Here is a 14,841-nt window from a genome sequence, read left to right on the forward strand (position 1 = left end):
TTATAAAAATGCCACAGCATTAACATCACTTGACAAGCTGGGAAGCTGAGGAAAGGACAAGTACTGACGCCCTGGAACACTCACCCCCTAAGTGAAGTCTTCTAAGAACAGAAATTCCACCCCTTAGGCAAGCCAGCCTCTTAAATACAGAGCACCTTGCTGTAAGCAGTTACAACACACCGGATTTGCTTTCTTGGCAGCCCGGCTTCCAAAATCTCCGTGCTGATTAGCCAAGCACCACTATTTTCCACCAAGCTCTCCAGACCTCATGCAGATCAGCTGTACAAAGTAGAACGTGAGCAGCAAGAGAGACCCAAAGCTGTCTGTGATGCCTCGCACGGGCTCCCAAGGAAACCCGTCCAACTTTCAGCTGGGCTCCTCTGTAAAGCCAAGCCGAGGCAGCAACAGTCAGGAGGAGACCTGGGCTTCAGCTACGCAGAGGACTTAGAGAGAAAAAAACCAACACGATGGGTCAAGATAAACTTTAAACAGCTGCTGACTCTACCTGCACACTGAAGACCATTTCATTTCACTTCAGCTCCAACCAGAAGGGCCAGTTTTAATTAACGTTAGAACAATTTATTTTCCTTTGAAAATTGGCAATTAATGCATCTCGATCAAAGCAATTTGGGTACTGCTTATGCTGAGTATAATGGAGTAGATGTGTGTAATTAATTGCCTTTTGACTTTTAACCCTTTCTATAAAGATGTTTGTGAACTAATTTTGAGGTGGACCAGACATCGGCCGGGTAACTGCCGGATGGAGAGCTGGGTGACATTCTGATGGTATCAGAGCACAAAGAAACCTGCACCTGGAACCAAACCAAGTCACTTCTGGGGGTCACTTTTTGGCAAAGACAGCCGGCTCCAGCCTCTCTGCTTCTGCCTTGCCCCATAGGCAAAAGCCCGAAGGTCTGCACGTTGTTTCTTTTCTGCTGATTGTTTAATGGCAGGGAAAAACCCCACACTATCTGATCCCTGTAACACACCGTCAGTGAATAAGCACCGCGCACACAACCAAAAACAACCTACCCCGAAATGTTTGAGTTTCATTATTCAGACTGACTTTCCAAACAAAGAGTCAAAGCAAAAAAACAAATCTAACGTTCAGGTGATAAAGGGGGCGGAATTCTGCCTGCCTCCACATTATTCACGCTGCTGATACGTCTGCGAAGTCACACCGACATTGCTCAGAAGTTTCCTCACCACCACGCAGAGGTAAGTAGCTTCCCCTTCCTCCATCATAAGTTACTTTCAGATCAGGAAGGGCAATTACTCATCTCTTATCTAACCTCAAGTTTTCCAGAACAACACAGGAGACTTTGAGTACGACCCTCCTTCACACAGAAGGTACAGCAGGATCTTTTCTGGGGGATGGCAGTTCTTAACCCCCCACGATGCCATGATTGCTGCCCCAGAGTCACTCATCTGTTTGATTTTGCTGGATTAGCAAGAGTACTGAAACTTTTTTTCCTACCAGCATAAGATCTCACAGTCCCGAGGCTGGAAGGTCTAGCTTTAAGGCACACCTGGTGCAAAACAGAAATGTGTGCCATCTGCTGAGAACGAACTTGAGAAAGGTGGACTGGGAAACAGGAGAGCAGAGGAGCCTCAGTCGCTTGCTGCACCCTGGTACCTGCATGCTTGTTGCGCCTGTGGCTGATCCTGGGAGTGGAGGAGCCGTTCCCTCGGGGCAGGAAGAGCGCCGCTCCTTTCACCGTGAGGAAGCTTTCGCTGATGCTGCGAGGGAAGAGACAGAAACAGTGAGCAAGGGAATCATTTTATTTTCTCTAGAAGGAGAAAAGCAACAAAACAAGAGAGGCTGGATTCATGGAACGAATGCTCCGTTCTTTTGCATGAAATGGATTTAGTTCAAATTATTTTGTTGGTGGAGAACTTCCCCCCCATGAGTACTTCAAACATCACAAACGGAGAAACCTCGAAAAGCAGAACATGTGTCTGGTGCTGTTCTGCCCACAGAGGTGGAACCTGAGCAGGCAGAGGGGATTAACCTATGGCTATATTTTCGACTTGAAAGCCAAGATGAGAGATCCACATTTCTAAATGGTGATTAATACGGCAAGCCCACGCATCGCTGCAATTATGGATCCTGTTAACCCCGTGCTTTGTGGTTTGGGCACAGCTGATGCCCTGTAGAAACAAACGCCTTCCTTCGGCAATTAGCCAAAAGAAAATTAGTGTATGCAACAGATTAAGAAGCCATGAAAATACTATGAGTTGTGTGATATTTTACTCAAAGACCGATAAATTAAAAGCAAAAGTGTAATGCTGTTCAATTCAGACATCACTTGCTGGCCTGATTTCGCCCTTTAAGGAGTCAAATGAGGACAGAGGTTTGTGGGAAGGGGCAATATCAGGAGTCCTCAAGCTCCGTGGTACAGCTGAGAGTTTAAGCACATCTTCCAGTAGCTTTCTCTAAGATGCTGCGGCACACGGAAAAACCAGAGCTCTCTACAGATGTTGCAATTACGCCATCCTGTTGCACAGTTCAGGGTTCCTGCGTTTCTCAGAATTGATGAGATAGTCGTACACGCTTTGAAGAAAGCCAAAAACAATCCTACAGTCAACAGGATGGTTGATGAGTATGATAAGACAGGATGGGAGAGTCCCTGGCATCATGCACCGCAGCAGCTCCATGCCCTCAAAAAGAAGTCGGTGTGTCCTTGTCAACTACAGAAGAGACTAGGAACTTCTCAGTTCCTTTCTCCACTTAAGCAAATAACAGAAATGATTATTTATTCCCTTCCCTTAAGAGCCAAGGGCCAGGAAATAACAATAGGGCAAAAAGCCCCGCCATATATTTGAAGAACCTCTGCGTACGGACAGCGGGCGAGCGCTGCACTGCGCCAGGTCACCGCCTGCACGGCCGCGTCCCCGCTGCTGCTGCCTCAGGGACACTTTTTGGTGGCTCCTCGGGGCAGGCCGGTGCCTAAGCACGACCGAAGACAACAGCATCACAGAGAAATCACGCGTGACCGAGATCCAGGAGCCGGCGTGGCACGAGCCGGCTTCCCGCTTTGAGGCTGACCGCTGTAACCCCAGGCTTCGCCTGCCGGGTTCTTGTACCGGGGAGTTACAAACCCCGCGTTGCAGTTGGATTTCCCCGTAACCTCAGGCGCACGTCCGGGCACCTCTCCATTTTCCTGGTGGGGATATCAAACAATCAAATTCCCAGAGCCCCAGCAAGGCAGATGCACACACGGGAAGCCCCTTTCTGAAGCCGCAGCACACCCTGCGGTGCAGGCTGCACCTCGGCACCCTCCTTGCCGACAAGGTTTCTCCCAGGGCTATTTTCTAGAATTATAGCAGACGTCAAAACATGCACTGGATGTTTCAGCAAGACAGAATTTTAAAAAGGAAAAAAAAAATCACTCTTCGCAAATTAAAATTGATCAGAGATCCTTATCTGTGCCAAAGAAATACAAATAATTGGGCACACAGTGCACAGCCGTTTCCCCAGACCCTTCTCAGATCAGGAATTTTGACTGAGCCTTCCTTGCTCCTGCTGACACATAGTTCCTCTGAAAGCCCTCAAGCTGCAGTTTCTTAAAGCCTGCGTACTAGAGAAACAAGGAGCGATCCTAAAGCCGCTTGCTTCACAGAGAAATCTCTCCCTCCCTTAGCTCTAACATGCTTCGGATTCAGCAGCGCCCCGATGTCCTTTCCAACGAGCACCCACAGGCAAGAGCGGGGTGAGAGGGTGCACGGCGCTGCGCAGAGCCTCTTCAGGACACGAGACCAGGACGCAGACTCAGAAGACTTCTCACCTTTTCTTCCTCCCTTTACAACCTCACCACAGAGGCAAATGCATGTCAGGGAGGAGAGGGAATCCGGCAATCACAGCCCGTTCTCACGTAGTTTTTATCAGCCAAGCCAAGGAGCAGCGGTAGCAGCCCTTCAGCCTGTGCCTGAGGTTTCGCCCTAAGGCGGAATTAACCACGATTTTTAGTGGGTAGCAGCGTGTAGGTAGGGAGCTGCGGGTTAGGACTCTTCTCATTCCCATCACACGTGCCAGCTAACCCCGGGGCTGACTGAGGGGCAGCAGCCCGAGCTGGGAACGGGACACGTAGTGGCGAGGTCCGTGCTGAAGCAGGCGGGAGCTGGCTCTTCCCTTCCTCCACACTAAGGCAGGGGGCACGGCATCGCCTGCTGTGTGCCCACTCGCCCACGAGGGACGAAGCCCCAGCTCCCCGAGCAGCAGACCCAGCCCAGGGCGGTCAGCACAGCCGGGATCCGAGGGCCCTTCTCCACCAAAGCACTGGGCGAGAGCATCACCAGCTCCGGCATCCCCGCACAGAGCGGCGCCCAACTCCTTCGGCTCACCCGTGCGTCGGTTTTCATCCTCCCTCTCTCCCTTGCCTGTTTTTTAAAGCACTTGGTTTTAATTATTGCCTAGGACAACTGTGTTTGTGACTTATATAGAGGAGGGCGATGCTCGGCGTCCAGTTTAAGCCCCGCTGAGCGATGGAGCCTGGTGAAATGACGAACGGTTTAAGTCCGGTGAGCAGCGACGGCAGCCGGTTATCCTCACGCACAGGCCAGATCTCAGGACTGGGAAAAGCAAAGCAGCACCAATCACTAACAAAAAAACCCACAACAACAAGCGGGAGATGGAAAAGGCAAGAAAAAACCTCAGGAGCGCTCTGCACTGCCGTTTGTATTACCAGGGTCAGCTGGCAGCACGCACGGCCACGGCTGGGCCTCTCTCACATTCAAAACAGAAACGAGCCCAGCGCAGAGCAAAACAAGGGCCACGACTTCCCGAAAAGGGCTCTGCGGTGCTGTCAACAGAGGTGACAGCGCTGAGGGCAAGGAGAGAAAGGGGAAGTGGTTCTCCAGCCAGGCAGCCTCTTGCCACTCAGCACTTCTGCAACTTCAGAACCGGCCCAAGGAGGAAAACAAACAGAGCGTGGGAACCCGCTCCATCTCCAGCGCCTGACGCACGCTGAGTTTTTAGCGACATCTGCATTTGTGACTTTTTTTTTCCCCCTTAAAGGGCCGTCTGCAGGCATTTCCTCTGCTCCAATGTGGGGCTCCCTGGAGAGAGAGCTCGGCTGCGATTGCACAGACACACGGAACCACAGAGAGGTCTGCAATGCCAGCGGGAACTCGTCTGTGCTGACCTACCTACCGAGCCCTTCTCACCTTAGCCAAGCCATCCTCCCCCTTGCTTTGGTCTCCAAGATGGGCAAACGCTGGGGCTGAGCTGAGAGCCAGCACAAGTTACTGTTTGCCAGAAGATACCCAAAGGTGGGGCGATGGACGTGAGCCTGAACTGTAAAGGCATCGCAAATCTAATGGCATCCCTCTGCTTGCTCCAAGCGAGGAGACTTTATGGCACACGCAGAGCAGGTACAAGCCTTGCAGAAGGGAGCACTGATGAGCCTGGCTCTGCTTGCAAGCGAAGCGCAGCCACCTGAGCTGCACAAACCAAGCAGCTCACAGGCAGTATCAGAGAGGGGATCTCAGCAGCCCCGGGTCACCCAACGCAGCTGCAGGGAGCTTTGACACCCACTCAGCACCCCGCCGAGCTAACAGCCTGCAAGTCAAGGCCACTGCTGGAAAAAAAACATTGTGCTCACGTGTCATCGGTGCTCCTTTGCCACCAGGTGCATTTGAATTGAACCCCAGAAACCCTTCTGCAGCCTCCAGAGTGGGGGCAGCCGGGGCAGCCTGGGCACGCCGGCAGAGCCCCCACCTCCAGCAGGGCACCACGTTCACCTCTCCTGCTTCAGGCCATCACAGCAGCCAGAGCTCGAGTCCTTGGGGGAAAGCAGGCGTCCTCCTGGTTCTCTTGCTCTGACCAAGCCGCAGGGCATCCCCCTTTGAAACCCCACGCGTTATGTGGGACAGAAACACCGAGCGGCAGCATCCCTTGGAGATGGCACCAAAGACAGGGGCTCTGGGCTGAGAAACTCACCCCGGCCAGCCAGGGCGGCAGTGACAGCGGCTGTTTGCAGCTGAAGCGTTTGGCCCCTGCGGCTGCAGGGGGTCCTCTGCACCGTGGCACCGCCAACCACAGCCACCTGCAGCATCCCTCTGGCCCCAGCAGCCAGCCAGCCCCTGGACACCGACAGATGTGCTCCCTCGCGGGCAGGGGGACTGCCCTGTTTGCAGCAGGGAAGCAGGCCGGGTTGTAAGGCAGACTCTAGAAGAAGTTCCCAGAGTTGTTTTATCATTCATCAGCTGCTGCAGATGTCAAAGCCCGCGTGAGTTCCCCGGTAGCCTCAAGTCCTCAGCTGTGGGGCTGCTGCCCGGCCCCAGGGGATCCACCCAGAGGGCAAGAAAAGTCCCCCAAAGCAAGCGAACATCGAGTTGTGCAAGCAGGGCTCTGACGTGCTCTGGAATGCAGGGCAGCAGAGGAGCACAAATCAGTTTTCCTCCAGCAACGCAGAGCTCACGCACCAGAAACAGGCGGCTAGCACAACCAGGATGCTTACTGCGAAATCCGGGCACCCGGTGGTCACAGCAGAAATCCCATCCCGTGCACTGGGCTTTAAGCAAGGGACTGGGGCCGGAAGCGAGGCTGCGAAAGGAATTTGCTTCACACGATAGGCCCCGAGGGCTTCCACCAGGTCTCCGAGTCAAGGCATTCCCAGATGGAGCCCCACACGCTGCCCGAGCGCCCACGGACTTGACGTGCACCGGGCAGGGCACTGCCTTGTGCCCCGTGCTGCCGCCCTGCCAGCTCCCCCTGCCCACAGCACCCACCGAACGCCTTCAGAAATACATTCTTTAAAAAACACTTTAATAGGCATGAGAAAACCTCGTAAGGAGACCCTACTACGTCAAGGATCAAAGGAAAAAATAGTGTTTTGATGAGTTATCTCCAGAAAAGCACCCTCTGGTTGACACGTGCTGATCTTTTCTCCCCCCCCTAGAATTATCTCAGTGCTTGCCGATCACCCTCACACCACGCCGCCTCTGCCACCGGAGGCTGGAAGCGGTGCTTTCACTCGCAGCACCTTTCTTTTCCAACCACGACGGCAGCCGGCACACCGCCGGCAGCTGGCTAACACCCAGGGCGCACACAAGCTCTCCCACCACATCTATCCGCATTTAGCTCCGAAACTTTTCCCCGGACCTCTCCGCACGCGTGGTGGCACCACTCCCAGCTGCCACGGACCCGCCCATGAGCCCACCACCCCCAGGAGGACCCCGCTGCTTTAAATACTGCCGTGACCCAAGGCAGACGAGACACGCTAAGGTCACCGCGCCGTCCCGCACTGCCCAGGGCCGGGGGCAGCTATATTTAGGCCAAGCATGCTCAGCACTTCGGGGATGGAGAGCCTGACTTGCCGCCACCCCGGGAAGGGGACGGCCCGAGGAGCAAGCAGCAGATCAAGCAGTGCAGCACCCTGTGCACCCAAACTGCATCCCTGATGTCCGCATCCCCAGCTGGCCATGAGCAGCCCCAGTTCAGGCCCGAGGAGGAAGACGTGGCTCCAAGGGGTTGCTGCTGCCCTGGCCGGCTTTGGGGAGGGTCCAGCCCCACGAGCACTGGTCCTAGGGGCTCCTGGAGGAGCTTGGCTCCGTGACCACCCAGAATGGAGGAGTTGTGCTGGGGGATCGACCCAGCTCCGGTCACAGCCTCGCTGCCCGCACGTTAATGGACCCCTGCAAGCAGAGCGCCAAAACAAGGATGGCTCTGTCTGCATGCACAGAAATCAATGCCTAATAATAAGCCTTTCCTCTGTGCTAAAAAGAAGCAGATGCTTGATTACCCAAAAGCATCACAAATCTTCAAGAGGCTGTTGGACTTCGCTCGTATAATACAAGGAAGTTATTTGTTCGGTATTTTAGCTTCTGCAGCACTCAGCACTTGCAATTTTCTCCCGTTCTCCTTGCATCCTCCCCATACTTGATCCCTAAATGACAGCTTCCAGCAGGAAGAACAAAACCAGCTCGGAGCTGGCTGCCCCTTTCGGCTGGCACAGAGGGCAGTGAGTGGTGAGCAGCTCCAGAGGGACGGGAACCTGGCGGGTGGCTGTTCAAGGGGTGCTGATGGGAACTGGAAGGCGCTCGGAGCTCTACCTGCTGCGCTGAGGCGGCCCATAGCCAGGCCGTCGATCTGCTCACCCACCTAGGTGGTGGACAGATTTCCAAATACATCAGTGACTTCGTGTTAGGGAATGGTACAGCCACAACTGAGGGGGAACGAAGTTTAACAGGGCTGTAAACATCAGCCTGAAGTTTGGGTTAGTTAGCAGTGAGTAAACATCATAGCCAGACTCAGAAACAATTCAAAGTTTAAATAGTTTCACGCATTCTGTGCCTTTTCTTCAAGGCAATTCTAAGCGGAAGGAGAATCCTTAACACAAGCAAGGCCAACACAAACTTCAGATTCACTTTAAAGCTGCAAACCGAAGAGGAAACGCAGCAGCACTTTGGGCTCCCTGACCCCGCAGCGCTGCGGAGCGGGGCAGCCCGGCCTTTGGAGAACGCACCCCAGCAGAAGGGAAGGCAACCAGTGCAGAAGAGCACTCCACCGTTCTGCTGGCGTAAGTGACAATCCGGAGACAGCAGGAAAAGCTCTCCGAATTAGACCCCGAGATAGAATTATGACGCATTTCAACATGCGGACTCAGCACTGCTTTCCAGTCCAACTCTTCCCCCCGCGGATGCGGCGAGTTCTTCCTGGAGACGATGCCCCTTGTGACTCTGCTTTTCTTTTGGCTCTCTCAATAGGGATCGGCTTACCAGGAGGCCTTTATTCCTGAAATAATTTCCATTAATCACTCACCATACACCACTTTAAACAGAAGCTGACAGACCGGGGGATGTCCAACAGCACCGCTGCATCTCCGAGCCTAAAGAAAGGCTGAAACGAAGGGCGGGACGAGAAGCGAAAGGACCTGGAACATTTCTACATAGCAGACAAGTGAACTGCTTCAAACCATCCAACGGCACTGCAAGGTGTTTATACAGATTCTTGCAAATTTGAAATAACAGCAGGGAAGCAGCAGCACTTGAACCATGCCCACTTTGTGCTATCTGCCCACAGACCAGGAAAGTAAAGGCAACACACCGGCACGCATCGCTCTGAAGCACGGCCCTGCAGCAGTTTTGCTTTTGAGATTCCTCAGCGCAGCTGCGAATTAACTTACTCTTTTAATATCTTCCTGTGACTTCCAGCTAAAGGAGATGTCAGCACTCCTCTTTTCAACGTGTTTTAAGGCGTTTTTAACTCAACACGAGAACCCTGCGAAGTTTAGCTGACTACGTCTCAGGCTGGAAACCCATTAAATAGTTTTATTTTACAAGAGCTTGAACTCAAAGAGCAGAGATTCCAGATGTGTTTATCCCTGCGAAATCAGGTGCTAAATTTCACCAGAATTAGCACTTTCAGCAGTTTGGCAGCCAATTTTCAGTAGTTCTTAACGCAGGTCCTCGGATTTCCTAAAAGCACAAGAACCCATTTAAAAACCACACGTGGAAGCAGCGAGATCAATGCAACGCCAAGTGCGGACCCGGAGAAGGCTCTAAGAACAGAGCGTACTTTAGGGAAAAGGCTCTTAAACAGCTTTTAAAAGCCTCTAAGATAGATATTCGCTTAATTTCGAGTGTGAACAACTACCACAAAGCATTTCATGGTGTGCTTAAAGGAACCGAGGACAAAGCAGGACCATTGCTGTTGTGTTGGGGTTTTGCACCGCGCTGAGCGCCCCGGTGAGAGCCCGCCCCATCTCCCGACCTGCCCTGCTTTTTGACAGAGGGACCTGCTTTCGAAAACACCCACCTCTGGGCCCGTCCAACAGCCCTGACATTTGGAGGCAGGGCTCAGCAACCCACAGCTCCCTGCACACGCCGAACATGTCATGGCCCGGCTCGCAGCTGGATGTTTCTCCTGCACTCAGCAGCCCGCCTGCTAACGAGGCACGTCCATGTGCCTCAGTTTGCTTTCCTGCAACTTTCTCGCCGCGGTAAAGCAACGGGGGGGCTAGGGATGGCGCTGACAAATTCTTTGTTTTTATTTAGACTAACTGGCTTTCCGTCCTTGCGACACACGGAGGAATGCAGCTGTGCCGCTTTCCGTTTGGGTTTGGATTTCTCCTCCTCTTTTTCAAAGCAAACAATGGGAAAACCACCAATAAACTACCATCATCATCATCCCGGCCAGTGACGAACTCTTCGCACGCTGCCACACAATGAGCTTTAAAAAAATAAAATAAGAGGGTGTGGGCACAACTCTGAGCTCATTTTAATCCAGCATCGAGTTAAAGAAAGCAAGACACCAACAGACCAAGTTTTAGAGGACAAAGGTGAAACCGATGATAGCTTCTCTTATCTGTAGCTGTGTGCAACCGAAGGTTCCCCCTAAATTATGACTTGACAGAGTCGGTTATCGTTGGGTAATCAGAATAACACCGCTGCAGTCCCACCTGCCACTGGGAGCCTCTCACCAGCCCCGGGACATCAGCAACACGCCCCAGGACATCAGGAAAGCCGGCCGGCGTCTCGGTGAGCTGAACGTGCCCAAGTGAAGATACCGCTGGCCACGAAGCGACGGGCTAGGCGGCCCGAGGGCTGAGGCTGCGGGGCAACCAGAGGCTTGGATGAGCAAATTCATTCTCTTCATGCTGGAGAGCGAGGTGCAAGGAGATAGGAGACACCCCGGAGCTCATCAGACATGGCAAGGTGGCGATTTCTAAATGTGGAGCAGATGACAGCTCCTACCTAAGCCACCTGCACATTGGTGTCAGGGTGCTTCATTCCACGCTCAGCTCGCCCAAATTAATTCCAAGCTCACCCAAGTTTATTCAAACTCAGCTCGCCCCAGCAGTCCTCTGTAGGGCCGTGTCCCTGCCCACCCACAGAGCCAGGGCGCTTCGAGGCAGCGCTGGACAGAAGGACGAATGTACCCCAGTTCACCTCTGGGACTGCACAGAGCCAGAATCCAGCTGTGACAAACCTGCACCTCTCCAGGGAGAAGCCTGGAGTTTCCCCGTGTAAACCCAACGCTGGAGTCACGCAGACCCCAGGCCCAAGGAAGCACACGCTGGGGGACGACACGGACCTCATTAAGCCATTGCGGGAAGTGTGCGAGCAAACTAAGGGCTTCACTACCAAGTGACAAAGATCGTTTGTTTACAGAGAGGGCTAAATCATTTCTGGTTCGGCAGCCTGTGGGTTTAGCCTACTTGTAACAAAGGTGTTTTGAGAAAAAGCACACTTCTTAAATGGCTTATTACAAATACACCGAGAGACTCCAAAGGGCTGAGCACAATGCTGAGGAGGGCCAGATAAGTACGGGATAAACAAAAAAAAACGCTCTGAACGAGGAGCCTGTGGCCTTAATATCCCCAAAAATGCCCAAACGTGAAAAGCTGCCAAACTCCAAGAGGGGCCAACCCTACCCTCACAGGCTGGACTGCTCCAGTACCCTCAGCCCCAGCCGACACCGGGGTATGGACGAGGTTTGTATTCATCCCTACGGGCTTGTCTCCTCCCCAGCTGTGACTGCTTGGTGTCCTTGAACCAGAAGGCTTCTCCCTGTCCCAAAGCACTTGGATAATCCCCCACAGCAGTCACAAGTGGCTGCAGAGCCACCACTCCCGGTCCCCTGTTACTTCCAAGCTGCTAAATTAAAGCCACGGCCCGCGCGAGTAGGCAAAGCAGAGGGCTGACTGCTGAACACGTCACCAAAAGCACAACCGTGCAGGTTTCAGGACAGCGGGGAATTTCTCCCCCTGCATTTGGGGAATTAGGAGCCTTCAGCTAGCTGCTCCGCGGCTGGAAACTCAAGCTGCAGAGTTGCTCTGGACACATTACATCCATTACACTGGAGAAAAAATATTTGCTGAACTAGTTTTAGGCCCATAAGGGCTGATAATTTAGATGCTGTTTGCCAGACCGATGCGAAGGAGACGGCAGCTCTCCGCAGCCTGTGACGGAGCGGGATACAGGGTTTTAAACTCTCTCTGACCCTGCAAACACTGGTCGGGAGCAACGTTTCAAGAAAGTTTGCCTGAAGTTGTTTAAAAAACAATGAAGCAATATTTTAGCCAGGGGCTCTCTGATAAAGGTACAAGGAAGTAGAGTCCTGTGGAAAAATCCCAGCCAGCCTATTAACCAGCCCCAAAAGGTCCTTTTCTGCTGATAATCTCGCCCCGGGTCCTTCTGCTTCGTAATCCTTCAAAAAATCCCAAGCATTTCCAGAGACAAGGAGCATCTGCAGAAGTTCCAGGACGATGGGGAGTCCATCTCAGAGGCAACCTCTGCCCCTCGCAGCCTGTTTGGCAGGAGCTGGGCAGCCCTGCGTGGGCTTCCCCAATAAAACATCCCACTTCAGAGCTGCTGGGCGGTGTGGGGAACCCTCATTTGCTGCTCAAGTTTTGCTTTTACATCCCATAACCTCTCCCATCCCTCAACCTCATCCCATAACCTCATCCCATCCCTCTCCCTGCCCCCCACCAGGAAGGCTCAGCGAGACAAATGCCCGTAGCTTCCAGGGGAATAAAAGGAAAAGCCAAACAGGAAAAGTAGTTATGAACAATAGGGCCCTGGCTGGGTTAATGATCAGCCCGGAGCAGGCAGCGCACTACTTTTACCCAATTACTGCAGCTTATTTGCATGGCTTTTAGCAATCAGCGCGTAGCAAGGGACCTTTTACACGTCATATTTGTTATCGAGGTGAGAATAAGGAAGATGGGAGAAGGCTGGCAGCCCTGCGGGGCAGCGGGAAGCCCAGCACGACGTGCTGTGCCTGGGGGCAAGGGGCCAGGTCGGACCCCCCGCACGCTGCCCCGTGTCCCTGCTGGGCTTGGGGCCGTCCTCTGGAGCTGCACAAACCGGCTTTCCGAGCATCATCTCTTCAAACCTGAAATATCGCCGATTCTCAGCACAATGCTAAAGTACTTCGGAAGGTACAGGGGCGATTAAAGATTTCCAATAGCACGCTGCTCCGAGGACAGTGGTCTAATTGCTGAGCGATCAGGGGTTTTGGCAGCAGGAACGTCGCGAGCAGAGAAAAAGTAAGGCTTCCCGTGCAGCAATAAATAAATAAAGAGCTCTCCAAATAGCAGCACCAGCGAGGATCCTGACGGGGCACGTGGCACAGCTTCAAGCAAGGCGCCCTCAGGACTTCACAGCACCGAGGCCCCGGCCGCAGGGCTTTGAAGACGAAGGTGAACGGCAGGGTGGAGAAGGACGAGGGCCCGGGCACAAGGACACGGTGCGGTGAGGTGGCGGCAATACAACAGGTCCGCATCACCCGGTGATACAGCCCGCAATCACCTGCAGCTTCCTCTTACGGCGTCATGCCGTTTCTTCACGCCCCAGCGGAGGGCTGCCGCTTACGGGAAGAGTGATTCTGGGGGACACCAAGCCCGCAGGAACATTTTGTGCCTACCTTTAACCCTCTGCTGAAAAGTATTCTGATTAACTTCTGGGTTTTACTTCTCTTTTTTTTTTTTTTTTAAGAGCTCCAAGCCATACCCGTGAGACTGTGAATAAATTACCCATGCTGCTTCGATTTGTTCCCCAAGGTTTAAAATACTCGTTGTAAAAACTATCAGTCAACATCTTATAATAGGAAACAGGCTGGGATGAAGCAAGCAGGAGAAGCATGGAAAGCAGCAAGCGTGTTCACGTTTTCAGATCCATCTGGCTCCAGGAGTGCCGGGGGATGAAGTAGTAAACACTATCGGAGCGCTCCAACACGTGCTCGGCGTGGGCCTGGGGAGGGCTCCCAGCGCTGCTTCAAGGCGCAGGACTCACCCCAAAATGCACGGAAATACCAGGGGATAGGGGCACTACAGCTACGTGGTGGGGTTTAAAAGCAAAGGCAGGCACCCACCGACATCCTCAGGCATTGCTCGCAGGCTGATGGCTGTCCTGGTGAGACCCGGCCGTGGCTGGACTGGGAGCGAGAGCCCAAATCCCCGGCGAGCGCCCTGCGCACCGGGTAACCCTTCCCTGCCGCCACGATAGAGGAAAACCGAGCGGCAGAGGAATCTGGCAGCGAAGAGCAGCACTATCACACGGCCACGGAAAAAACACTTCAGGGGCACCAGCGGCGAGTTAGATACCTAAAACTTGGCACGAGAAAAAGGAAGCGATTGCAGACAGGAAGAAGTGATCTGCGGCAATCTCTCCAGGCTTCTTCTGCTAAAAATTCTTTGGTATTTGCAGGATGTCTGAAGTTTTGCTTTTTTTCCTTCTATCTCTCCATCAGCTGCTTTAGGGTTTCATTAGACCAAAGCGAATTTTGAATCCCACACAAAAATAAAGCCAGGAAATCGGCAGAAGTCCCACTAGGTTCACTGAGAGTAGCAAGGCTTTCTGGAACAAGTTACAACCATAAATCCTGATCGTTTGGAGAAACCCAAGTCCCTCGGACACGGATTTGAATGCTTGTGAACCTGAAATGAATCAGACCCAGAGCAGCTGACCACGTTAGTGGCTAAAAGCGTCAACACAGGAGCAATTTCTGCTGATCTCTGAAAGCCAGAGCTGATCAGCCGAATACATCTACTAAAGAGTACACTGAAACACAAGTTCCCGATAACATTTGGGTCACCGATGTCCTCCTCATTCCGCAGAGAGTAAGTTTCAAAATGAACAAAATCTGGATTTTTAGGTCTTGCCCACAAGGAAATAAGGACATCTGATATTAGCCAGCCTTTATCAACCTGTAATTAGAGCAGTGTAAATTTAAAAACAGGTCCTTCTTGTGCCAGCCCCGGACACTGTCCTGATTGAGACCGCTATCAAAATATTAATCCAGCGCTCAGCCTTGTGCAGACGCCTATGCGTGGGCTAAAAGCTCCGTCACTCTCTTGCTTTTTAATCTTTCCTTCCAGGAGGCAAAGGATGGCG

General features: G+C 52.8%; 1 protein-coding gene across 3 annotated transcripts in view; it reads right to left on the reverse strand.

Annotated features, from left to right (window-relative positions):
• The window catches only part of SSH2 (slingshot protein phosphatase 2), a 92,434-nt gene that overhangs the window by 32,268 nt on the left and 45,325 nt on the right, over window positions 1-14,841 (reverse strand). For all 3 annotated transcript variants that reach the window (XM_040533163.1, XM_040533165.1, XM_040533164.1), the window contains one exon: window positions 1,637-1,740. In XM_040533163.1, the coding sequence (XP_040389097.1) occupies window positions 1,637-1,740 (104 nt within the window). The remainder of the gene's footprint in view (window positions 1-1,636; window positions 1,741-14,841) is intronic.

Source organism: Cygnus olor, chromosome 20 (genome assembly GCF_009769625.2).
Source record: "Cygnus olor isolate bCygOlo1 chromosome 20, bCygOlo1.pri.v2, whole genome shotgun sequence".
NCBI lineage: Eukaryota > Metazoa > Chordata > Aves > Anseriformes > Anatidae > Cygnus > Cygnus olor.